The sequence below is a fragment of the Triturus cristatus genome, chromosome 7 (genome assembly GCF_964204655.1).
Source record: "Triturus cristatus chromosome 7, aTriCri1.1, whole genome shotgun sequence".
Taxonomy (NCBI): Eukaryota; Metazoa; Chordata; class Amphibia; order Caudata; family Salamandridae; genus Triturus; species Triturus cristatus.
In genome coordinates, this window is record NC_140590.1 from 767285228 (window position 1) to 767311911 (window position 26684).

General features: G+C 45.7%; 1 protein-coding gene across 3 annotated transcripts in view; it reads right to left on the bottom strand.

Moving 5' to 3' along the window:
• LOC146810510 (guanine nucleotide-binding protein G(o) subunit alpha-like) overlaps positions 1 to 26684 on the bottom strand; it is a 433476-nt gene that overhangs the window by 174900 nt on the left and 231892 nt on the right. For all 3 annotated transcript variants that reach the window (XM_085617541.1, XM_085617539.1, XM_085617540.1), the window contains one exon: positions 19897 to 20025. In XM_085617541.1, coding sequence (XP_085473667.1) covers positions 19897 to 20025 — 129 coding nt within the window. The remainder of the gene's footprint in view (positions 1 to 19896; positions 20026 to 26684) is intronic.

The following is a 26684-nucleotide window of genomic DNA, read 5'->3' on the forward strand; positions in this document are numbered from 1 at the left end:
GTAATGCAAACAAGAATGCAAAAATATTGGAGAGAAAACAGCAAGATAAAAATATTATTATGCAATACCAATCAGAGTCAGAAGGCAAGAGATAACAAGGGGTCAGTGGGGCATCGAACCCTAGATCAAGGAGGGGTGAGAGGTAGTAATTCAGGTAGTGTAATGAATGGTGCCATTCCACTCATCAATGGTGTTCAAGCCATGGTGTACAGAGTTACAAACAGTTATCCATTTGCATTCACTTTTGTCAAGGAGAGCTTGGAGGTTGCCACCTCTGGGTGGGAGGCGGGGCTGTTCAATAACTTGCCATTTCATGTCCAGTGCATCATGATTTTGTTCCAGGTAGTGTGAGACCAACGGTGCTGTAATGATTTTACAGTTGATTCTGCTCTTGTGTTGGATGATCCTTTTCTTAATCATCTGAGTTGTTTGTCCAATATAGACTAGATGACAAGGGCATTCGATGGCATAGATCACATTTTGTGAGCGGCAGTTGGTGAAAGTGTTCAGGGTATGTGATTGGTTGTTGAATTTAAACTCTTTGGTGTTGGTTGTTAAATCACAGACACTGCAAGATTGACATTTGTAGTGGCCGAGTATGGGTGGTAGACCCCAGCTCGAGGTAATGGTATTGGTTGTGGTCGATTTATTTGGCCAGGTGATGGCATGGACAAGATGGTTCGATAAATTATTACCGCGTTTATATGAGAAAAGAGGCGGTTCTTGGAAAGATTTGTTAGTCCGTAGCAATGTCCAATTGCGAGTAATAATCTTCTTAACCTGATTACTACTTGGGCTGAACTGAGAGACAAAAGGAATCCTGGAATTGGTTTTCTTAGATTGAGGTGTAAGTAGAAGGTCGCGGTGGCAGTACCATGCCCTCTTGCGTGCCCGTGAGACCAATTTACGTGGGTAGCCCCTGTTAGTCAGTTTATTGCATAAGACCTCCGATTCCCTGAAGTAGTCTCTACGCCACTTACAATTCCTTCGAATCCGAAGGAATTGTCCGTAGGGTAGCCCATCTTTGAGCCCACGTGGATGGTAGCTCGAGTAATGGAGCAGTGTGTTTCTTTCGGTGGGCTTTCGGTATAGTGATGTTCCAATCTGGCCGTCCTCTGCGTGTATGGTTAGATCTCATTTCTGCTTGACACCGATGAGATCAGTGAATGACATTTTGGCAACTTGTTTGGTTGCTGTCCCTGCTTCGTTGGAAACTCTGACTCATATTTTCAATATATCAACTGCTCGCCCCAATGTTCTTCTGGGCGATTTCGCTACCCACGAATATTGCCCCTTGTGTACTGAACTGTCAGACCCGATACCCCCCATCCAGTCCCAAATAGTTACCTATAATATCACACAAGGTGATTTGTGTTTTTTCCTTACGTGTAATCCTAGTGCAATTTCGGAATGTATGCGTTTAAAATTGAAAGGGGCCACCTCATTCACCGCTCATGAACGAACTTTGTGCCTTCAAAGGACGCCGAAAATATGTACTTCTGTTCAGAATAACATGACTTGCAAGAGTATGGTAGTTGCCCCCAGTCATTATCGCACGATGTTACTACCTGCCGGATGGCTTTTCTCATGTGGTAATACTTCCTGGCCATATGTCCCCGCAAATATTTCTGGAGGCCCTTGTGCCATTACTAGGTTGAGTTTATTGATGTTTTCCTCACATCCGAATGCCAACTCTCGTGTGATTCGAGATACAGTGAGGTTACAGGAGGATTGTGACTCATCTTTGCATTTATATTCTAAGTCCGAATACCTTAGCCTGGCTATTTCAATTATTGGTGTTCCTGCTTTGGCAGTTTATAATGCCAAATCTATTGAGAAAATGGCCTGCTGGATAGTGAAATCCATTAATAATACTTCTACAGTCCTGTCGGACATGCTATTAGACGCCCAGGGTGAACGAAGGGCTATCTTGCAAAATCGAGCGGCCATTGATTATCTTTTGCTTAAACATGGACACGATTGTTCTGATTTTGAGGGTCTTTGTTGTTTTAACTTGTCTGATCATACACAATCCATTCGAGCTCACATTAATAAGCTACATGACTTGACAGAAGAAGTTAGAAAACACATTGATCAGGGCTGGTTTGACTGGCTCTTTAATTGGTTACCTGATTTGCATTTGTTACGTCAAATATTAGGAGGTATTCTGATTACTATCGCCATTTTGATTTCCATCTGTTGCTTTATTCAGTGTATTCCTTCACTACTTCAATTCTGCACACCTGGTACTAGACATAGATCAGTTAGTTTTGTTTCATATTATTCTTCCACAGATGTTAGTTCTGTTTAATGAATGTATAATAGACTGAAGTCAAGGGTGAAATGTTCTGCTCGATTTTCCTGGCCTTCTTGTGTTAACAAGTGATTGAATGTGACTTCAGTCTCTTACCATTCAAGCCTAAGGGTTAGAGTAGTGAATGGAGCCTATTTACTAGGCACTTCGACATGATTCTGTGCTCTTCCCCATAGATCAGGGCTTGCACACATAGCCTAGGGGATAGATTCGTTAGTATTAGGGATAACCTGTCCTGTAGTGAGGGTATTTCATGGAGCTGTGCTGAATTCAGGCCTGGTAGGCCTCAAACGGGAGAGACTCCATCTTTCTTTCTGCTCCGGCAGCTTGGGATTCTTCTAGGCCAAGAGTAATGTTTTAGTTATGAGGTGTTATTCGCTTGGAGAGAACCGGTTCAGGCCGGCCCTTATCGAAGGATTGTATTTTTCTTCATGCCGAAGACACTACATCAGGCCGGCCGGCTGGGAACGTGTCCTTGGTACGGGGAGGTACAAGAATTTGGTGGGCGGCAGGTTACAGGCCGGAATTTTCCATGAGGAAACGCACCTCTATATTAGTGAAAGTCTGAGGCAGTTACATGTTCAGTCCGTAGGCGGCATCTAGCCGTTAGCAGTAAAGCTACTACTTATTCCAGGGAAGACAGACGCCATCTTGAAGGCGGAGAAGAACTGAGAGACAGATGCTTTCCTAACAGAATAGCCAGAGAGGAGAGAGTAGCCGATAAGGAAGAGGTCCCAGTGACTCGGAGAAGGGTGATTCCAGGCGAGCCGAGGCACAGACGAGAAGGGAGCCTAGATGACCACTGAGTGCAGGCTACATACTACTAAGGTGATGTCGACCCTTTCTTATTAGAGTGTACAACTTAATCTTTCACTTTTCTTTGCAGGTTATGTGTTATATCGTAATGTTATGTGATTGTATATGCAATGAGTAATAAAGTATCCAGTTTGTAGTGAACCAACATGTGCTGTGTGCTCTTGTATAAGAGGGTAGCCTATTCTTCTAGTCAGCTGCGGCTACATGAACAGATGTTAACCCTGATCAGGTAAGTGGTAACTGAATAAGGGAAAGAGGAGCCCCTCAAACCTGAGAACAGGCTATGCCCGAACTGGCAATCCTTGTGTGATCTGATGAATAGTGAGACTGATTCCCTTTTTGTATGTTATGGTGATCATAGGATGAACTGTCGTATGAGACTGCCGTCTAGGTAGAGAGGTCTGGATTCGTAGGGGATCGCGAGGCCGCCAATTGTGCTGAGACTGCCGTCTGGGTAGAGAGGTCTGGGTTCGTATGGGACCGCGAGGCCGCCACTTGTGATACTGTCGTATGGGCAGAGAGGTCTGGGTTCGTATGGGACCGCGAGGCCGCCACTTGTGATACTGTCGTATGGGCAGAGAGGTCTGGATTCGTAGGGGATCGCGAGGCCGCCGATTGTGCTGATACTGTCGTATGGGCAGAGAGGTCTGGGTTCGTATGGGACCGCGAGGCCGCCACTTGTGATACTGTCGTATGGGCAGAGAGGTCTGGATTCGTAGGGGATCGCGAGGCCGCCGATTGTGCTGATACTGTCGTATGGGCAGAGAGGTCTGGGTTCGTATGGGACCGCGAGGCCGCCACTTGTGATACTGTCGTATGGGCAGAGAGGTCTGGATTCGTAGGGGATCGCGAGGCCGCCGATTGTGCTGATACTGTCGTATGGGCAGAGAGGTCTGGGTTCGTATGGGACCGCGAGGCCGCCACTTGTGATACTGTCGTATGGGCAGAGAGGTCTGGATTCGTAGGGGATCGCGAGGCCGCCGATTGTGCTGATACTGTCGTATGGGCAGAGAGGTCTGGGTTCGTATGGGACCGCGAGGCCGCCACTTGTGATACTGTCGTATGGGCAGAAAGGTCTGGATTCGTAGGGGATCGCGAGGCCGCCGATTGTGCTGATACTGTCGTATGGGCAGAGAGGTCTGGGTTCGTATGGGACCGCGAGGCCGCCATTTGTGATACTGTCGTATGGGCAGAGAGGTCTGGGTTCGTATGGGACCGCGAGGCCGCCACTTGTGATACTGTCGTATGGGCAGAGAGGTCTGGGTTCGTATGGGACCGTGAGGCCGCCACTTGTGATACTGTCGTATGGGCAGAAAGGTCTGGATTCGTAGGGGATCGCGAGGCCGCCGATTGTGCTGATACTGTCGTATGGGCAGAGAGGTCTGGGATCGTATGGGACCGCGAGGCCGCCATTTGTGATACTGTCGTATGGGCAGAGAGGTCTGGGTTCGTATGGGACCGCGAGGCCGCCACTTGTGATACTGTCGTATGGGCAGAAAGGTCTGGATCCGTATGGGATCGCGAGGCCGCCGATTGTGAGATCTTGGTATGCATAGTAGGAATCCCCTGTCCTTAGGTGATAGATTTATGTGGTTGTAGGATTGTAAATAGGTTCTAGGGAGGGGGTAACGTTCTGGCTGGGTTAGTGAGGCTCTGATGAGCGAGTTCTATCTGATCCGGAAACCCAAGCAGAACAGTAACTTATTTTCTTATCCAGTATTGGGGTATCTTTCATAGATTTACATGCTTGACTCGGAATAGCAAGCAGTACCTAAAATGTGTACTGTTTGTGGAAGGAGAAGACATGCAACCTATAACCACAACAAATTATTCCCTTACAACAGTGACATTTGTAAGCATACACAAACTCCATTATTTCTAGACAGTTTTTTATTTTTTATTGTCCGTAACAAACCTGAAGCCTTAACATACTGTCATAGGCAGGATGCATACAATGAAGTGTTTAGAAAGACCAAACAATAAGAACAATGAAGTCACTATTAATTCCTAGAGTTATGAAAAAACATTAACAAACAAAGGATAGTACGTAAAGTAATGCCACTTTAATGAAACTAAATTTCCTCTTTTACCTAAAAAAAGAAGCACACTGTTGTGCTCTGTACATGAAGACACTGGTAGCCATGTTGTAAGTTTCTAAGTCTTCTTTATTGGTTCCAGTTCCAAACAGTATCAGTCTTAGTTCAGCCATGTACCAGCTCCTACACCAGCCCCACCAGGAGCAGCCTGCCTAGCTGCTCAGCCCATCTCCAACTGTCATCACTCATCCACACAGGCACCCAGGCATCCATTCATCACAGTCACACCAACATTCCGTTACCATCTCTCACTCTGGCTGAGCAGCTAGGAAGACCTAGGCTAATTACAATTAAATGTAATACTCCGGATATAACACACACCTTAATTGAAGATATGATGCAGTACCGCTTGGCCAACAGCGGCATCGTCACATTGTGTAAATTGCAGACAGTGCTGCGTAAAGGTGTGGAGACTTTTCCATGTCGCAGAACGGCAAATTTCTTTTAGCGTTACTCCAGCGAACAGCGCCGCAGATGAAGAAACTGCCCTGGTGAAGGGTGTCTTAGTTCTTCTGGTTTAGGGCTTGTTAGCCTTTTCATGGCAGAGTTGTATCATCGAGGAGACCCATCTGGCAACAGTAGCTTTAATTATCGTTCGTCCCTTGCTGCCCTCTCTGCAAGCCACCAGTAGCTGGTCAGTCTTTATGTCTTTTGTCTTATGCAGGTTGAATTTTAAACATATTTTTACATTCAGCGTGTGCAACGCTTGCTCTGCCGGACTAGATGGATTGGGGGAAAAAGACTGAAGTATTACAGGTTCATTAAGGTGGAATGGAGTTGGGACTTTTGGAATAAAAGTCAGGTTCGTTCACAGAGCCACATAGTTATTAGCGAAGTGCAGAAATGGCTCCTTGACTGTAAAAGCTTGGATTTCGCAACCCTCCTCGCAGAAGTGGGAGCCAATAGGAGGGATACCTTCCAGGTAAGAAACTTCAGCTCTGCTTTGTGAATTGGTTCAAAGGGCTACCTCATTAATTGTACAAGGACTAAGTTGTGCTTCCATTCTGGGGGAGGTAAAAAGAACCGGTGGAAAGGTGCGGAAGAGGCCCCTCAAACTGCTTTACCAGAATAGAAGCACAGAATGGGAACTTGAGGAGACCTTCTGTAGCAGGAAATGAAGCAAGGTGAACCTTCACTGAAGAGAACGCGAGACCTGACTTTGTCAAAGAAAGAATATATGGCAAACTCTGTTTAGGAGGCGCTTAAAGCGGGCGCAAGTGTTTTTTGTTGGCATAAAAAACAAAAACGCTTCCGTTTAAGACAATACGCTGTCAGCCCTGGATTTAGCAATAATCTCTCTGCAATCTTGTAAGATATCCAAATCCCTGAACTCTAGGAACTCAGTAGCATGCATGCAAATGAAGAGACTCCAGGACTGGGTGACGTACCGGACCCCTTGTCCCTGGTCAGAAGAGATGGAGATGGTTGTAGGCGTTTGGAGCTTGATGCAGACATCAAGAGAAGCTCTGAGAGCGAGTACTGTCTGGGCCATCGTGGTGCTATTAGTATCAAACAACAGCCTTCCATCTTCACCGTGGTCAGTACCCTGGGAATTATTGGGATAGGGGGAAAAGCGTAATATATCCCAGACCATCACATTAAAAGGACATTCCTACTCGACTCTGGCAGAGGGAACCTGCTCGCATAGTACTGGCATTTGGCGTTCTCTCTTGTTGCAAAGAGGTCTAAAGCGGTCTTTCCCCATCTCTAAAACACCTTGTATAGCTGGAACTGTTCCAACTCCCATTTGTGATAAATGGACTGCATTCTGTTTAACGTATCCGCCGTGTATTGTGCAGGCCTCTGACATGTTCGGCTATGAACGAGATTCCGTGCTCTGTCGTCCAATTCCATAGCTCCTGCGCTTCCTGCGGTAGCATGATGGATTTGGTTCTCCTTGCTTGTTGACGTAGTACATGCTGGTGGTATTGTCCATCTGCACCAGCACTGAGGACCCTGCTCTCCTTGGCAAGAAAGCATAAGGGGATAGGAAAATGGCTTTGAGCTCTAGCCTGTTGATGTCCTGATCTTTCTGCGCAGAGGACCACTTGCCCTGTATCTGTAATTCTTGGAGATGGCCTCCCCAACCATCCAAAGAGGTGTTCGTTGTCAGTATGAAGTCTGGAATAGATTGGAGGAAGGTCAGGCCTTTTAGGAGATTTGGTGTGTGAAACCACCATTGCAGCGTCTCCAACATGCGTGCTATGATCTGGATTACATCCTTGAAGGAGCCAGAAGTTTGAATCCATTGCTTCTGTAGTTATTCTTGAAGAGGGCTCATCCTCAACCTGGCCAGAGGCACTAGATCTATTGCTGAAGAAGACATTTCAAGGAGCAATTTGTATGTTCGTACTGAAACCGACTTTTTTCCTGCCAGCCTTTGTAATCGAAGTTGCCTTTCGCGTGATAGGAAGGATTTGCATTGGATGTTATCTATGGTCGCCCCCAGAAAGGATATGACTTGACTGGGGAGGAACAAAGATTTTTCTTTGTTTACAGTGAGCCCTAGAGTTTGAAACAACTGAAGGCAGGTATTTGTAGCTTGAATGGCCTTCTGTGCCGTTGGAACTTTGAGCAACCAGTCGTCCAGATATGGAAATACCTGGAGACCTTGAGAACGCAGGGCTGCTGCTACAGGTGCTAGGCACTTTGTAAATATCCATGGTACCAACTTGAGGCCGAATGGAAGTACTCTGTATTGGTAGTGGGTACCAGCTACCGTGAATCTTAAGAATTTACGATGTTTCAGATGGATAGGGAGATGAAAATATGTGTCTCCCATGTTGAGAGAGGTCATGAAGCCTCCTTCGTTGAGACGGAGCAAAATCTCGGAGAGCGTTACCATCCTGAAAGTTTATCTCTTGAGAAACATGTTGAGATTTAAGAGGTCCAAGATTGGTATCCATTCCCCAGATTTCTTTTTTATTAAGAAAAAACAAGAATAGAAACCCTTTCCCCTTTGAGCCATAGGGACCTATTCTATTGCTCCCTTGGCAAGCAGGACAGTTGAGATTATCACTGCTGCCTAAGAAAATAGTGGGCACAGCACAGTTTACGGTATAGAATGGACCAATTGAAAAATGGGCAATGGAGTTCAAATGGCCAAAAGACAAAGTATCAAATGTACTGGTTTTCACTGAGAAAGCCCTGGTGTCAAAGAGACTAGAAAGTATAGAGAGTCTTAGGTCACCTGGTTTTTGCTTGTAAGGTAGTGTGAGAACTACGAGCTGCCGATGGACCGGAAGTGGAGTAAGTCGGGACTGGACACAGAAAACCCACCGGAAGTGCCCAGCAGCCTATTGGCACTGGGTCGACTCAACGAAGATGTCCTGATGTCATCCGAGGCCGATCAACAAAAGGGCGGGGACTCAAACATCGAGGAGGGCGTTAAGGAGGAAGTCTGTGAGAGTAGCGGAGAGGAGGAGACGACGGAGAAGAGGGGAGAGCGTGACGATACGGAAGAGGAGCCCAGCGGCGGTCCCGAAGGAAGATCAGAGACCCCTGGAGCGGTATATAGTGCGGCTAAATCCGGCGGCCCAGAGAAGGGAGAGGACGCCCCTGGTCCCAACGCCACGACCCTGATCCCGGGTCGTGGCCCAAGGCAAGTAGCAGAAAAGGGATTGTTCTGGTGGTGGTGGGGCAACACGGGGAATTAGGGCACGCATGTTTTTTTTTCTTGTGCACTTCCTCAACACAAGGATCCTACCCGCCATCCTCCTTACCCCTTCCCCCCCAGTTTCCCTTGCACAGCATCCCGGTGGTGGTAGCACTTTAAGAGAAAAGAGAGGACTCTTAGCTAATCCCGGATTTGTTTTCCTTCTCTTTTTTATGCGGACTGCCCGGGCTGGGGAACAAAACAACGCCAACGGACATCCCTGAACCAAACCTCGGAAGCCCCAAACAAGAAGACGGTCAAGTGGGAGAAGAGCATCCCCGGCTGTTTCCTTTCTTCGCTCTTTTGTTTTTTTTTATGTGATTGGCGGTACCTCAGTACTTTGTACACTTCGTTTGGGGTCCTATGGGACTGATAAACCGCAGCTCCCGAAAACGAGTGCCTCATAAAACAATAAAAAGTCTAAAAAAACTCTACAGTGCTTGTCCAGTATTCCCTTCTACTTCCCGGGCTATTGCGCCGCTTACAGGTAGTGAGCGGTGGTACGACTTTTTATAGGAGAGTGGGGATGTCTAAGTCAGGTGCAGGCTGGCACACCACAGCATGAGCCAGAAAACCCTGGTTAAATCGGACCTGAATGTAGGGAGGGCATAGCTTAAAGGCTTCAATAGTGTATCAATGATGGCTCTAGGAGATGAGACACCGGAACATTTTTCGTTGATGCAGCAGGAAGAGAGGTGTTAGCTGCACTAGGATGGTAGACTTATGGAAGAGGGACCCAGGTCATGAAAAGAAAGCAAATATAGTGTTCCACATTTCGCTTTTTTCCTCCTTTGTTTGAAGCACTGACATAATGGGTAAGTGGATTAGCCAATACAAAGGCGAACGTCAATATGAGTAACACAGCAGTGACTTCTGTGATCAGGCAAGAAGCCAGGGGTGAACAAATTCTAGAGTTGTTGAAAGATTTTCTCTTTGGTTTCATAAAGCTGGAATTTTTTAGGGGAGCGAAGATAACGTTGTTTTGTTCACAGTCAGAGAGGTTATGTGGGCTGGAGCCGAAAGCAGACTGTAGTCAGAAATGCATTTCACAGGAATTGTGAGCAACAGGCAAATGAGGGTCCTTCAGCTAATAAAAGGGCCACTAGCAGTTTCAACATCATGTTGGTCTGCAGTTAGGGGCTGAAAGGCAAAAATATGCTACCAGGGTGGGAAAGGAAAAGAGGCATGGCACCTTCAGTTAGAAGGTCTTTAACACCTAGTTTATTGCGTGGCATATTTGTTATAGACAAATGTTGGCAAAAAGACAATGTCAGATAATTAAAATGAGCATCATATGGATGTTTTTGGGGCGTTTACGGTTTCTAAGTTTATGGTGAAATGAAAAGGACAAACACCTTGCAATGGTAAATATCAGTTGATGAGCATAACAGGAGGCATTTTAGGTCAAACACGGATCAGAAGGGGTTAGGAAAGTAAGTGAAATAGAGGGAATCAATTGGCAAAGGATGTCATAGGTGCAAGGAAGGGCCTCTGTGATCATCTGTGGGGATGGTTGTCCATTGTTTATGCATTGGTTGCCAACAGTTTTAGAAATGTGCATCAGTTTGCTGGGCTCCAAAGCAAAGGAATTTTAGACTCCCTCTTCCAGAGTAGATGCGGAGACCAAGGCAGAGAGGCTCATCCTTTAGACAAAAAAGATCCAAGGCTGTAGGAGACCTTAAGTGGCCGCGTGCACCTGACCGTGGAGGTGAAACACTGGTGTTCTTTTTTTTGCTTTCCTCCAACCTCACCATATTTCCTCGGCTTCATTATGTTTACAGATTGCAGCAGCAACAGACTATCCACACGAGGAACACACACCAGAAACACAAGAAGAAGCTACTGAGGATACATGGGTGGGAAAGCAGGCAGCGAGAGGTCGGTCTGGGGAACAGCTGGCTTTTAGAGTGAAAGACGTTACTTGGATATGGCAACAAACAGGCGGTATGCCATGGGGGCAACGTATGCAAACGTTATCTGTAGTTAATTAAGAGTTGCGGCCATTGAAGATTTTGCTATTACATTTGGGAGAGAATGACAACTTAGTGTAGTCTACGGGTTTGAGTCTTTTTAAAATCCTTACAAAAAAATCCAAGAGCGATCAAGGACCGCCGGGTCAGTTATACATGTAATACCGATGCAGCTGTTACCTATGAAAGTATGAAGGCGAGCAATTAGTGACAAAAGGAGTCTTTGTTTACAAAAGGAGCGCTTGCAGAGGCCGCTGCATGTGGATGTAAAACATAATAATTTGAATTTTCTCATACATCTCATTTAGTCAGGCATTCTGGAAATGTTGCAAAATTTGTTAGCGTGGCTGATGTGTTAAATGATAGGAAAAGATGCAGGTCAAAGGGTGCAGTAGAAGAAACAGAAGACAGATAGGGCAGTCAATTGACTAATGGGAGGAGATTGAAGGGAGGACATGTTGGTCCAGGAAGCGGCAGATGTTGATTAGGTAGTTATTGTGAAGCGCGTAGTAACAGTAAGAACAAGAAGAAGGTGAGAAGATAAAGACAGATTCTATGAAACTGGTACAAGGAGTTGCTTCTGGTCTCCAGGAGGAAAGGGGCGGTAGGTCACTTAGGCAGAGGCAGTGGGGTAGGAGTGATACTTTATTAGTGTTAGTCTGTGAGGTGTTGGAGACGGGAGCTGCAAATATTGATGTAATGTGCAGACCTATATCATGATAGTGACCTTTCTAACTATACGGAGCATTGTCGCTGATTGCATAATTTTGCCCAACATCCTTGGCTCCTCACTCTGCAGAAGAGCAGCACTGTCAGGTTATACATAGCAGCAATGAGTAGACTGTGTCAGTTTAAACGGAAGACACTGTGAATCAATTATTTTATTGGCTGTATTGGGTGTGGTCAAAGAGTAGAAATTCCCATGCTTTAGGAAGAAGAGACAATAAAGGGGAGCAAGACAAGGGACACATGGTCCGTTAGCCCCAGACACACATAGCATGTAGAGAGCTTCTGAAGTCCAGTCTAACCGCAAGGATAGTTCAGTGTGTGGACCATTTCGAGTTGAAACATGAGGTAATATTCAGGTCACAAATTCAGATGCCGGCAAGATCAACTCACCCTTCCATCCCTTCAAACAAATCAGTAAAATTAGTACCAATACAATGGTTAACTAACACATTTTCATGTAGTAGTTCATATTACACAAAAAGTAATAATAATAATTATAAAGTTCACAAGACCCAGATAGGCATGTTTTGATTAGGGCCAACACTAAAACTTTGTAAAAATGAGGCAGGGAGGCGAGGTCTGAAAGCAGATTATAGTTGAGGATACCCGTTTTAGTTCCATTATAAATCTGAGAGTTCATTGGAAAAGTGTGTCTATATAAATTGCTGGGCTCATCACAGATTATACTATATTTGGGCACAAGACAAGTCTGCCCACTGGTCAGACCTCTGTAGGTCACGAAGGACTGTACGCTTCTGCAATCATCTCGATTATTCCTATGGGCTTCAGCATGTTAGTTATTTTCTATTGATCAAATGCAATAAGGTAGGTTGTCAAAATGTGCTTAGACTTTCGTGACAATGGCTTCAATTTAAAAAAGAAGACTGTGCCATCAGAATAATTGTAAGACAATATGCCAAAACACTGAGTGAGCTCAAGAAGGGGTCAAATAAAGATCTTAAAAAAGGGAAACTATGCTCTTCCCTGCAGAATCCAACCTGAAGAAGTCACAAAGCAAGAGAAAAGTCTACGGCGTTGTTCTTACCAAGAAGGAAAGTGTATCGAAGCCAGGACAAATTTGTCAAGAGTCAATGTTTTGAGTGAGGTCTATAAGAATAATTGATTCTATGCCTCCTAAATGAAACCCAATCACAAGATCATTAAACACTAAGACATTCCTCCATCCGTTGTCTCTAAGGATGGAAACCATTCAGAACATTATGGATGCAATTGATAACCTCCATAAATATCCGCTGTTGTGTTATCATGGTTAGTTCAAGGTATTTAGAAGATATCAGTGGATGCAAAAATTGGCTACATCAGAAAAATAAATCCCGGGGATAAGGTAAGAGTATTATTATTACTAAGGCAGCAGACTTTGGTTAACAAATCTTAACTTTCTGGTAAAGTGTTTGAGACTGGAGAAACTGCAGCCTCAGATCTAAATAATGCTGCTGGGCATGTGTCTTGAAGAAAGCCAGAGTATTTACTTTGATTTCATATGTATTAAATCTGTTTTTTTGGAAACAGAATTAAAAGAGGAGGGTGGAGAGTTTTGCAGGACGGAGCTCTTATGATCAATGCTTGAAGGAGTCAGAACAATGCTACTTATTATTAATCAATTGCCTTCACTCTTGACAAATCTCTTAAACTCAACATGCACGTCAAAGAAATCATGGAGTGTCAGATTCCAAATTAAGTCAGTCAATGAGAAACATTCTACGGTTCAGATTCTGGTGATTTCTCATACAGAATAAGGTACTACTCTCCTGACCATACTTCCCGCCACACTCCTACCTCACTTAAAGCAATAATTCACTCTTGCTCAGCTCATCATGAACACCAGAAAATGTGATAGAATCTCCTTTATACCTGAATACAGCAATTGTCTGCCACGAGATTCCTGCTCAATTTATAAAAATGCATGTTCTCCAACCTGTTTTTCAGCGAACACTAACAGAAAAGGTCTTAGAGAAGTAAATCCCGTCTATTTCTCAAAATCCCCCATGTGAAGAATGATCTAGGATCAAAACATACTTTTCAGGAAACGTCCTCAAGATATGGAATGCTCTCCCACCTCACCTTCCAGCCACATCTTTAAAGCTGTTGAACCCAGTCTGTACTGGAAGAATACCCAAGGTTTCTTCTGATGTATCGCCAACATACCGGATTGGTCCATTTGTGTCCAAACCAATACGCCTATCTCTGTTGAAAAACTAACAATGCCCACCCCTTTGCTGAAGCTAAAATAGCGTCCTATTTTAAGACTGTTGCACCTAATCTTTGCTGAAAGAGAGCTGTACCATGTAAGGATATTAATGGTCCCTGATGTCCAAATAGTTTGTTTTCCCCTTCATAATTTCCCTGCACTACTGTTCTAACCTTCCGTTTGAATTGTTCTTGTGAATTGCCTTAAAGGTTGGCTATTAGTACATCAACTCTAAAAACACAACAGTGAGTCAGTACATCCCGCGCACATCATCCGGTGTCACTACATCTACAATGAAAGTGAAACATCACTGTCACCTATACATCCACAACCACTACATTGTGCCTACCTTTACCTCAGCTTTTTATGAAGTAGATTTTGTTAAAACATTCTAACTTTAACCTTTGGCTGTTTTTTCAGAATATATATATATACATGTGTTATTTTATATGTTTTCACATCTTTCTATTGTGTTATTGTTTTAACCCAAACCTTTTCATATAGGGATTACAGTTCTAGCTCAAATGCGTACAAAGAAAACCTGAAATTCATAAGTCATGGTATGTGGCATAAATTACGTCGCCCACTAGGTTTTTTTCTCGAGAGACTGACGTTTTTCCTGCGCTATTGTGAAATTGGTGTTTTCAGAATGGTGGGTGGCATTAGTTATGGAGCACATTGTGTGCGCTATAAACCATAACCGGCAAATATCAGTGGTTTTATGCGTTTGAGTAAGAAGATTTTATTCATAACGAGGGGCATAGCCATCAAGGGTGCAGCAGATACAAGGTCAGTGGAGACTAGAGGTGGGGGGGGGGGGCTGCCTTCTATTAACTGATTCCAGCTAGTCTAGAGGTCATCCGCTTAAAATGTTTTAAAAACAGACCCTTTCTGGGGCTTAGGACTGTGTTTTCTCGGGGGGGGGGGGGGGGGTGAAGCAGTGAGGGCACAGAGTAAAATAGAGTTATACAATGGGTGGTCAGCAATAGAAAAATGTTGCTCTAAGGTCTATCACAAGTACAAATCAGTTATGGCAGGTACTCTGGCACGTGTGTGGCCAGCAGACCGCTTGTGCTATATATACAAATCCTCTGCACACGTTCAAAAGTAAATACATACAGTTACATAAAATATCACAATGATGCTTGTCTTTATATTTTCAGATGTCTTTAATTCAAGATCTTTAAGCCTTCTTAGCCATCACGTGTTTCGTCGCTGTTACAGGAGATTACCCCGCGACTTCTTCAGGGCTGAGGTCAGTTTCAAGTAGTCTCTTAGTTCCGGAGATAATTCCAACCTGGAAGGGGTTCCTATACGTTTTGCTCCTGGAGGGGTAGACTAATTAGTCTTGTGCCCGGAAAGCTAAATATGCTTCCAAATGTAAGGGAGTTTCTTTTAGAAGAGCTGCCCCATCCGGCAGTATTGGGTAGAATCCTTCAGCTCTCCAGGCCGTTGCGTGTTCGCCGTGCAAATCAGCGCTGATTAGCACGGCGAAAACGCCAGCAAATCAGCCAGCAAGCCAGATCAACAGCAATTTATCACTGTGATATTGTTTCGAATCATGGCTATTTATATTTTGTACAGTACTTTGAACTGTGAGACTTAACAATGAGCCATATGTCTGTTAATCAACGAATTGTGTGATTTGCCCTATACCTTCCTTACTTACCCTTCTATCTTCACTACAATCACAATACTCACTGTATTACCACTATTTCCCTTCTCCCTTTTCTCCCCCCCCTTGGGGCACCATTTTTTGTAAATTTTTGGAATAATCTTGTATTATGTTCAGTGTGATTAAATAACACTGTCCACAGAATATACAACATGTCCTCTAAGTTTTTTCCATTTGTTTAATTTTGTGTTGTTGATGGATTGGTTATTGGGACCATTTCTTTCTATGTACTGTCCTATACCCAGGTCCCAGTGACGTTATTTGGGTTTACCCTTTTTGTAACTATGTTGCTAGAGAAAGCAGTAAACCTCTAATTCACTGCCCACCTGGAGAAATACAACCTAGTGGACCCCTCCCGATCCAGATTTCGCTGAAACAACAGCACAGAGACCACTCTAATTGCGACCACAGATGACATTAGGACTCTCCTGGACAGGGGAGAGACCGCTGCCCTGATCCTCCTCGATCTCTCCGCAGCGGATAACACTGTGTCCCACCATACCCTCCTGCTCAGTCTCCACCAAATGGGAATCCAAGAAAAAGACCTCAAATGGGTCTTCTTCCTCTCCAGATGAACTCAAAGCATCTGCCTCCCACCTTTCACCTCGGGACCAAAAAACATATGCGGTGTCCCACAAGGATAATCTCCAAGCCTGACCCTCTTCAACACTTCCATGGCACCTCTACCCACCCTGGTCAGATCCCACGGCGTAAACAATCTCCTAAGCGAACGACACTCAGCTCATCTGCTCACTCTCCTCAGACCCAACTAACACCAAATCCAACTTCCACAGGTGCACGACCAGGAGCACAAGCTGGATACAAAGTAGATGCCTCAAACTCATCTTCAGGAGCAAATACTCCCTGTGCGATGAGTCCTGGTGGCCAAAGGAGCTCGGCCTCGCACAAACACCCACAGAGCCATAAAAAAAAACCTCGGAATAATACTCAACAGAAACAGATCAACGCAGTCTCATCCTCCTGCTTTCTCACTCTTTGCCTGCTCAGCAAAATCTTCAAAAGGCTCCCCCTCGACATCAGAAGCACAGTCACCCAGGTCCTCATCACCAGCCGCCTGGATTACATCAACTCCCTCTACGCAGGAATCAACGCTCAACTACTTAAAAGACTCCAGATCATCCAGAACGCTGAAGCCACACTCATCCTCGACCTCCCGAGGATGACACACACCTCTCTCCACCTCAAAGTTCTGCACTGAATCCCAGTCAGCAAACGCTGCCAGTTCAAATTGCTCACCCACGCCTAAAAAGCTCTTCACAACAAGGGCTCAGCCTAGCTCAACCATAGGGTGAACTAACAACAAACCCGCAATCTCCATTCCTCATCACTCTTCTTAGCCCACACCCCCACATTCATAGAAGCAGAAGTGGAGGCCGTGCCTTCTCTCACCTGGCAGCCAAATCAGGGAACGGCATCCCTCTCCACCTCTGCACTCCCCCCACCTCACTTTCCCCATCCTGAAAGAGTTCAAGAAGGACCTGAAGACCTGGCTCATCAAATAATACTTCTAAACCAGCCTCCCCCCACCCCCACGCAGCACCTGGATACCTTCTGAAAGATTCAAAGGGGATGAGGATTTGGCAAACAGCAGTATTGGACAAGGGAATAATGATGAGAGAGACCGAGAAGGCAACTGAGGTTGAGTAAAAGAGTCAAGGGAAGAGATAGAAGAAGGGACAGAACTAAGGATGCCTTGGGGATAAACGAGGAAGGATATTATGAGCGAAAAACAGTTCAGGGGATGAGACAGACCGAGAATGAGGATAGGGAGGAGAGAGCAAAAGAGAAGGAGATGAGATGAGAGAAGGCTGGAGATGGGGATGAGAGAAGATAACACAGGTATAACATGAGGACCAGGAAGCAGGAGTGCAGCTATTATCAGTGCAGCAGCCACAGCAACACCAAGGTCCACAGGTGTGAGGGGCCCTGGGCACTCTAATTACATTTGTATTTGAATACCGATCCAGAGTGCACTTGGGGCCCATTTTTTTCTTGCTTGCAACAGGGCCCGTGAAACGGAGGTTGACCACAGTTCACAGCCATTGCTGCACACAGCCTTTCGCTATGCGCAGCAGGGGTTGGGCCTAGTACCTGGCCAGTGCCACTGCTACGGAGAGCCAACCCCTACAGTGCACAGTCTTTGTCCATGTGCTGCAGGGGTTAGCTGCAAGACTTGGCTTGTGGCTATGCCCAGCACCACACATGGTGCGGACGGTCAATGCCTGCAGTGAACTTCCTTCGGCTGTGCTGTGCGATGTTTGCCCACAGTGCTGACCTGTTGCCAGGCCATGTCCCAACCTGCCACAGACAGCCATCCATCCACTCATCTTGTGCAGCAGGGATCGGTAACATGCACAACCCACCCTCGGGAGGCAAACTAGCACTGCGCGCGTTTGCCTTGGCTGTGCAAGCGAGGGTTCTTTTCCTATATTTTTGATTTAATATTTCCTTTTTTTTCATTGTGTTCCTCTTAATTTTTTTTATATTGTGTTCATAAATCGTGAATTTCATGAAAATTGCAGTTTTCTACACAAAGGTGCCGATTCCGATCCTGTAAAACCCGGGTACAAATGGTCGTACGGAGCGTTTTCTTCGTACGACTCGTACCCGGGAATTCCACCGTACAAACCAGCAAGTACGATTCGTAAAGAAATACCATTTCCGTACGAATCGTAAAAAACACCGTACGGCTAAAAAATACATACAATTCCGATCCTGGACAGCGCGTCCGCACGGAGTCAGGCAGCGTTTTACGGACCAGCAAGTACGATTCGTAGCCACAGCACTCCGCACGGCTATATTTTTACTTGAGCCAAAAAGTGCCAGAAAAGCTAAGTACGCAGCGATGCACGAGGAAAAGGGGGTCCGCTACGCGACGTACACGCCATCACCCACATCGTACGTGTCATCATGTATGGTGCGTACCCCAACATTGCATATGGACGCGCCGTACCCCCACCCCAGCCCCGTACCCCCAGCCCCGTATGTACGCACCGTACCCCCACCCCATCCCCGTATGTACGCGCCGTACCTCCAGCCCCGTATGTACGCGCCGTACCCCCAGCCCCGTATGTACGCGCCGTACCCCCAGCCCCATATGTACGCGCCGTACCCCCAGCCCCATATGTACGCGCCGTACCCCCAGCCCCATATGTACGCGCCGTACCCCCAGCCCCATATGTACGTGCCGTACCCCCAGCCCTGTATGAACGCGCCGTACCCCCACCCCAGCACCGTATGTACGCGCCGTACCCCCAGCGCGTACATACGGGGCTGGGGTGGGGGGGCCGTACGACTCGTACCCTGGGCACAAGTGTACCCGGGGTAGGGGTCGCAGTTGGCTCCGTACGCGACGTTTTCCATACGCTTGTGCATTCGGAACGCCGGTACGGATCGGACTTGTGCGCTCGGACTTCAGTTTTACAACTCATAAAACTGTCCGGGGACGTCTCGTAGACTTTTCCCGAGGAGATTCGTATGTATTTTTCCCGTACGAATCGTACTACACCGTTTGTACGGTACTTGTACGATTCGTACGTAAAAAAATACAGATACGAGTCGTACGGGAAAAAAAAATACAGGATCGGAATCGGCACCAAAATGTTTTTTTCAGAGGCATAAAGTGGTGACTGCAGAATCATGAGGTTTTTTTTTAAATGCGGCTTCACCGTGGCAACTCATTTTTTAGTTTTTACATCACAACATCTAAACAGATTGCCACCATGATAATGAAAGCATGCTTTCTGAGCTAAGTTCTACTTTCATGCTAACTTTGGTGTAAATCCGTTCAGCTTTTTGGTAGAGGTGGAGCAAAAATGGGAAACACTTTTTTCTATTCCTCTTTAACTTTTTCTGCCCTGTGTGGAACTGTATGAAAATTGACATGCTGGACGATTCCAGACTACACTTTCCGTTTGCTAAATTTGGTACAAATCATTCCAGGGGAGCAAGAGTTATAGACAAATCAAAAAATGCCTTTTCAATGAAAAGTGTGGTTAAACCTCAACTACACCGTGGTACTGGTAATGCACATTGAAAGAAGTTGTATACTTACATTTAGTTTGCAGGCGATTTTGTGATTTTACTTGCCTTTTATTGTAATGAATTGTTCGAAAATTACACAATAAATTACTATTAATACTACTAATTGTCTGGGAAACTAGATAGCCTGGCCGGCTCATAGCTCAGCCCAGTCAAGATGGACGGAAGTAGACAAGTTTGGCTTGCCTATCTAAGTAGAAGGCTTTTATGTTTTTAGGGCGAATACGGATTAAATGCATTTTATTCCTACAGCTGTGAATCGAGCAAACAGTAAATATTGAGGTTCGGTTATTTCAGAGTCTAGGCTAGGTTTGCACAGATGAGGAACCTCTCAAACTATGTTCAGGACAGCCCACACTTTAGATCATACCTGAAGGTGAGGCCCCTCATCCTGAAGTGGGTCTCTAGGACTCCGCAGGTTCGCACACGCACCCTCAGCACATCCTGGACCGTAGGGCAGAAGTCCTCAGACAGAATCCGAGTCATGTGTTCAAAGAAGCTGAAACAAAAACGGAAAACAGCATTAAAATGACCGCAGGGCTTCTCTCCAGCGTTGCGGGTTGGTGAAAAGAAGATGTCGGCGTCCGGAGTAAAAAAAAGAGAAGGAGAAGTGGAGGTGCCGGCAGGAGAACCAGGGTTTGGGCAGTAGGAGTAGAAGATGCTGAGGAGGATTTTCAATTGGCTCCCAATCAGCACCCGGAAACTTGTAACGCATACCCTGGTTACAAGCAAGCTGGACTACAGGAGCACACTCTATGCCGCACTCCACAAAAAATGCACTAGAAGGCTGCAGACCATTCAAAACCTTTCAGCCAGCGTTGCTCTCAACCTCCCATGCCACACTCACATCACACCACAACTGAAGGAGCATCACTGACTCCCCATACATAAATGAGCACAATTCAACCTCCTCACCCACACGTTCAAAGCACTACGTAACACTGACCCAGCATACTTCAACAATCACATCTTCTTTCACAAATCGTCCAGACATCTCTGCTCGTCCTGACTCCTACTTGCACACTTCTCACACATACGGAAAACCAGATCCAGCAGTTGACTCTACTCCCACATCGCTCCTAAAGCGTGGAATGACCTGCCACTACACAGAAGAGCCTCCTCCTCACTTCTTGAAATCCGCAAGAAGTTAAAGATCTGGCTTTTCGAATAGTCTCACTAGGCCCTAGGCTCTAGATTTGGCTATGCTCAAGGCATTGGTGGATGAGGCAAGGGATAATCGGTGTATTTCAAGTAAGGAAGCTGCATTTTCTCTCAATCCTCCAACTCGTGTGCCAGCTTTCTATGTTTTGCTTAAGATTCATAAGCTCACGCGTCGCCTTCTGGGGAGACCTATTGTGTTGAGTGTCCAATCACTGCTGGCGCCTCTCATAATTTGCAGATTTTTGTCTTAATGAGAGTGTGATAAACCAACCTGCTTATCTGTGAGATACTAAAGATGTCTTGAACTTGTTGCAGGATCTCAAGTATGATCCATCAACTACATTTTTGGTAACTCGAGATATTGAATCATTATATGCAATAATCACTCAAGATGCAACTTTAGTGGCAGCCTCTACGGCTAGGAGTGGTTTTATGACCCCCCCCCCCCCCCCCGCCCAATCTCATTGCTTTTAAAGTGCACTGAGTTGGCATTAACAACAAGCATTGGAATAGCCAATAGGTCTCGCTTTTGGGACCTTATAAGTATTTAGTTATGCAGCACAATATCCTTGGTGCAACAACATCAACTGTTGCGTGGCTAAACACTTAAAAGGTCCCAAAGGCGAGACCTATTGGCTATGCCAATGCTTGTTGACAGTGCAAAGAAAAGGTAAATTGCTGCTTTACTTTCTCCCAGTCGATCAAGGCCCATGACTTTCTACTCCCAATAACGCAAACAAACCCAGTCCTAGGTAGTCTGTGCCTCTGTCTTATCAAAGTAAGCTATATGGAAATAGAAGCAGACAGCTCATCTACTTAAATAAAATGTAAAAATGGTTGACTCCAGTCTGACATTGTGTGTCTGCCCTGAGTGCTAGTGAGTGAACTCAAGCAGTTGTCTCCCTCCCACACAGAAGGCAGATGTCAATGCTGTGTCCATGCCGCTCTGCTGCCATTACTGGTACTGTTCGTGTACTGCCTGGAGCCTGTCACAGCAGAGACGGCTGTGAGGGAAACTGCCGCAACCCATTTCCTTCGAAAGTGCAAAGAACACGTTTACATGGGACCATGGGACACAGGGTGACTGCAAAGCACCTGTATCGTAATGATGACCATGAAAAAGACGCCAACTGTAAAAGAAATAGAGTAAGATAGCAAGAAAGAGAATACAAGAGAATAGAATGAGAGAGAATCAATTAGAACATAAGACAACGAGAACACTACAAGCAGGAGAAGTACAGTAATGTAAAGATTTCACAGAATTCCAAGAAACAGTTCAAGATCCTATTGCTCTTTAAACAATGGGAGCTCCTGCTGCTCTGTGAACAAAAGCTGAAAACTATGCATCGTTCTCTAATCCGCATATTGCATTAGATGTCGAATAACCAGCCATCCCATGCGCTGAAGTGACTTGACATAAGCCAGAATAACAAACATCTTCCATTTAAAAAAAAGCTGTCTCTTAATTGATGGTGACCTAAATCTCTTGTTCACCGCCATCTATTCTCGCTCGAAGGATGTTCTTGGAGCGCAGCGAGCTCTGTGTGGTGCCCGTCTGTATAGTGTGGGTTGCACCACGGGAATTACAACCTCCCCACTTTAGTAGCTTAAGTGGGTGAGTGCCACTGGGGCGTTTGTGTAGCATGCAACCTTTACTTTATTAATTTATCTTTTGACTTTGATCAAACGGGCTCCAAACAAAACCTCATTAAACCACTGAAAAGGAATAACATGTTAGAACTATGGAGTGGGAGAACACACGCAACAAGAAAACATGTAATCAAAGACGGGGGGGGGGGCAGAAAGAGGGATAGATGGAGGGAAAGATGAATACACCGAGCAAGACAGACATGGAGAAAGATGTAGAAATAGCCGGGTGGGGAGAAAGATACAAAGATGGACTGATGGGAAGAAAGACGGAGAAATGGGTGGGTACATTAATAAATGGAAAGAGAAAAGACAAAAGTAAGAATGGATAGAAAGAAGGATCTAAGGGGTGGAGAAAGGATGGCTCAGGAGGCTGGATGGAGAGATGAATGGATTGCTGGCGGAAGTAACCAAACGAGTGCTGGCCTCTTGTCCCACGCACTCACTCATTGCTATTTGGGATATGGGTCACTGAGGGAGATATTGGATTGCTCTGGCGAGTCTCTTTCAGCACAGTAACGGGTCTTCACAGCCTGCTTTAGATTGAACAGAGACGTGGCCCTAGCGCCCAACAGCATGCTATGGAATATAACCGAGCTGCTGATAAATAGACAGTGTTGTCATGTAGGGTAGTTTCCTACAACACGCTCTAGACTAAAAACCGGGAAGGAAACAAGGAACTGTAAGAGCGACTCCTTCGTACCCACGAGTAATCCACCTGAGCTAATTAATAGATCATATTGAGCGCGCGTGCAGCCACTGCAGGGGCCCCGCCGAGCCGGCTGGCACTTTATCGTTACAGTTTAGCCGACTGTTTTCAGCAAAGTAGGAAGATCGAATCAAAAGTGAAGGACTATCTTTATTGTGCTGACGGCTTCGTTTTGGGATACTACTTCAAACAATGACAATCTGCCGATCAAGCATTTGGCCATGTTTTAGGAAGAGTGAACTTTTCCTTTCTTCCCTGAAAGCTATGTAAAGATAACGTATTGATAAATAAGCAGCAGGAAGGTACAAACAACAAGCGCGTGCGAAAAGCATGCCGAGGGGCCAAAGCGGAAGTTAACGTGGGGCAAAATGCTACCGCCGGCCACAGCTTGCAGTGCATGTGCGTGAGTGGTGCGCACGCAGCAGTAATCACGCCATATGGCGCCTCTGCTCAAGCGCGTGCACATGCACTGCAAGCTGTAGCCGGCGGCAGCATTTTTTGAAGCCCTCACTAAAAGTCTCAGCCATACCAGCGCAAGCTCTGGGTCGGGCGAGACCTAAAAATACTTTTTACCTTCAGGACTAGCTTTTTTTTGCAAGTCCCTAGGAATTTAATGGGAGCAACTTTTTTTGCTCCCGGCCTTGCCCTGTATGTATGTTGGTATGCTTGAAAACAATTAGGTCTTTCATAAAACACATTTTTACACCCCCAATGGAATTATATGGAAGCAGTTTACTGATGATGTTCTGTGTATCTGCTCTGGTCCTGAAGAAAAATGTCATTTTTACCACCCGCTTTTGTCTGCTTACTTCATTTTAGGTACGGTGCACATTTGGGCGACAAATGATGACAACTGATGCATTTGCCTATAAGTTTTGCTTGGCAATGAAACATGTCAGCCGTTTGCAACTTTTGGTCTTAACATGTTACAATATTTTTTATCATGAGCCTGGACATATAGTAAGGTATGTGCAACATGCCTCTTCGGGCTTGTTTTTAAGGTTTTTGTGAGAGGAAGCAATTAGCTCTCCTTTTTTTGAGGAACGCGAGATTGATGGATGTAGGAGGGTGATATAATTTTGAGAAGTTGAGCAGTTGTCATATACACTACGCATTAATAAAGATATTCATTTTTGTTTTGTCCTCCTGCTACTATAGGAAAGTTCCAATGATGATATAGCGAGATCGTTTGGTATCATCCGCCAACAGGCTCATGGTGATCGCCTAAGTGAGGCACTTCCTATAATTTTGTACATCTTTTATATATAGGGGTCCAATGGCACCATACTTTGTTGCCTAAATACATAAGGTCCGTCTCGGAGTTGTACTAGAGCAGAATTGAGCCCTAACTATGTGTAATATGTGCTAAAAGGTTTCTACTTAAGAATGATCATCTAACAGAGTACTGGTGTAAGAAACGTTGGGGTTTTGTTGTTGGAACTTGCTAGGCTCACATCTACTCAGTCCCCTGATACCATACCGGTTGATAGCGCACTCTACACATCTGATAACAAAACATAACTAGAAGAACGGCGAAGGCACATAAAGTAGACATGGGAGAATGGGAAGACTGAGCAAAATGGTGGAAAGAGGAAGAGAATGCAGGAGCAGGAAATAGAAAATGAAACTAATGTAACAAGATAGCGTGAATAACAAAAACAGCAAGGAAAGGGGGAAAGAAACGTGAGAATAGAGAGAACACAAATTATGTAGAAGGAATGTGAGAAAGGAGAAAAAGAATGTGCAAAGCAAAGAGGCAAAAGAAGAGACAGAAAACACAGGCAAAAGAATGAAAATCATCAGAGAAGCAAGTGAGACAATACAGTGAGAGAAAAGTGCAAGGGAAGGTTCACCCATGTTTCCCAAAAAGTGAGGGAGACTCCTTGACTAGCTACAAGTCTACCTAGCGAATGCCTCCTTCAGAAACGAATGCTACACTCTCCCCAAAGAACAAACCGACAGCTCAAAGTGTTCCTTCATCGGGGCCTGACAAAGAATTAACTTAGTAGAAATCTCAAATACCAGAGCCAATTACCATCTATGAATTGTAAATCATCCAAACTTTCACTTTCAAAGGAAATCGATAACTTCACATTCGTGCATTTCATTTTTACCCCTAAGCGCAGATTTAAACAAAAATCAAATATTTTCATATCAGCATCTGCAGCACGGATCCTGATCCAATTATCAGTATTACAACTGTGGAATGGCAATATCATGAGGTCTGCTCGACCACAACAGATTGACGCCCCCCCCCCCAATCCTGCTATCGTACGTACCTAGGTTAGGCTGAACAAGGATGCCCTAAAAGGATGTAAGTAAATAAGCTTTGCACCTGTGGACTTACCTGGGATTCTGCCGCTCCACGCCATTGACACTCTTCTGTTTGCCGCGTTTCCGTCCCCCGCCGCCGCTAATACCATCTGCGGCCGCGGGGACGGGACTACACTCCCCAGCATCCTTAGCGGCAGGGGAGCCGCCGATGCAGTTTTCGCACCAGGAGGCGCACAAAAGATCGCCGTGACTTCGGCAGAGCGGGTTCTGCTTTGCACCTGTGGACTTACCTGGGATTCTGCCGCTCCACGCCACTGACACTCTTCTGTTTGCCGCGTTTCCGTCCCCCGCCGCCGCTAATACCATCTGCGGCCGCGGAGCGGGGACGGGACTACACTCCCCAGCATCCTTAGCGGCAGGGGAGCCGCCGACGCCATTTTCGCGCCAGGAGGCGCACAAAAGATCGCCGTGACTCCCGCGTCGCGCGCGGGCTAAGCCCGGGCAAAGGGCGGGCCGTCTGTGGCCGTCCGGGGCAGGAGGAGGCAGGGCTGGGCCCACTCTCTGACATCTGCGCAGCACTACATAAGGTACAGTTCAAAACTACATATATGCTGATTGCCATCATTTTATCTATTCTTGTGCACGACTTTACACTGTCCAAAATTTGGCCATATTGATTTATAACTCCCACAAGTGCGTATAGCTGCTTTATTACATCACCATTATGACATCACGCACTTCCAAAAATAGATCAGCATTGCTGGGAGGCACAGTGCGAGGTACGTTGGATAACTTCATTACAAGGGCCGCTTCAGTCCTTGAGAATGAGATCGCCTTGGTGGAGCGACGCCTTTCGGCCGAACATTTGCATGGTAAACGCTCCTCGCTTGGACCTATCCAGATGGCTGTCTCTCCGGTTCTCGTACCGCCCCCCTCCCTGTTTAATAAACAATTCGCGGACTGTTCCTGGATCTTCCTCACTCATACAAGACACTGACTCTGTGACACAATCCCGCACACATTTAACACCGCCCGCTTCTAGCTCTCATGTTAACTTTCCCTCGGATACTATACCATCAGGCCCACAGCTTTCAAGGGCCACTATTACTACCACCAATGAGAGTTTACAAAAGAAGGGAAACAGAACAACTTGCGGAGGTCCCCCCCCCCCCCTTTGAAAAAAAGAAAGGAGGGAGTAAAGAAATATAGTAAAATAAACCCACCTGGTAATACTAAGTTTAACCAAGTGGATAATAATACTGCGATTCTTCTCCCCATTGATGTCACTCAACCACATGACTCTGAAACCCAGTCGGAATGCCACAATTGCGAATCATTAATTAGTGAAATTGTGGGTCGACTGGAGC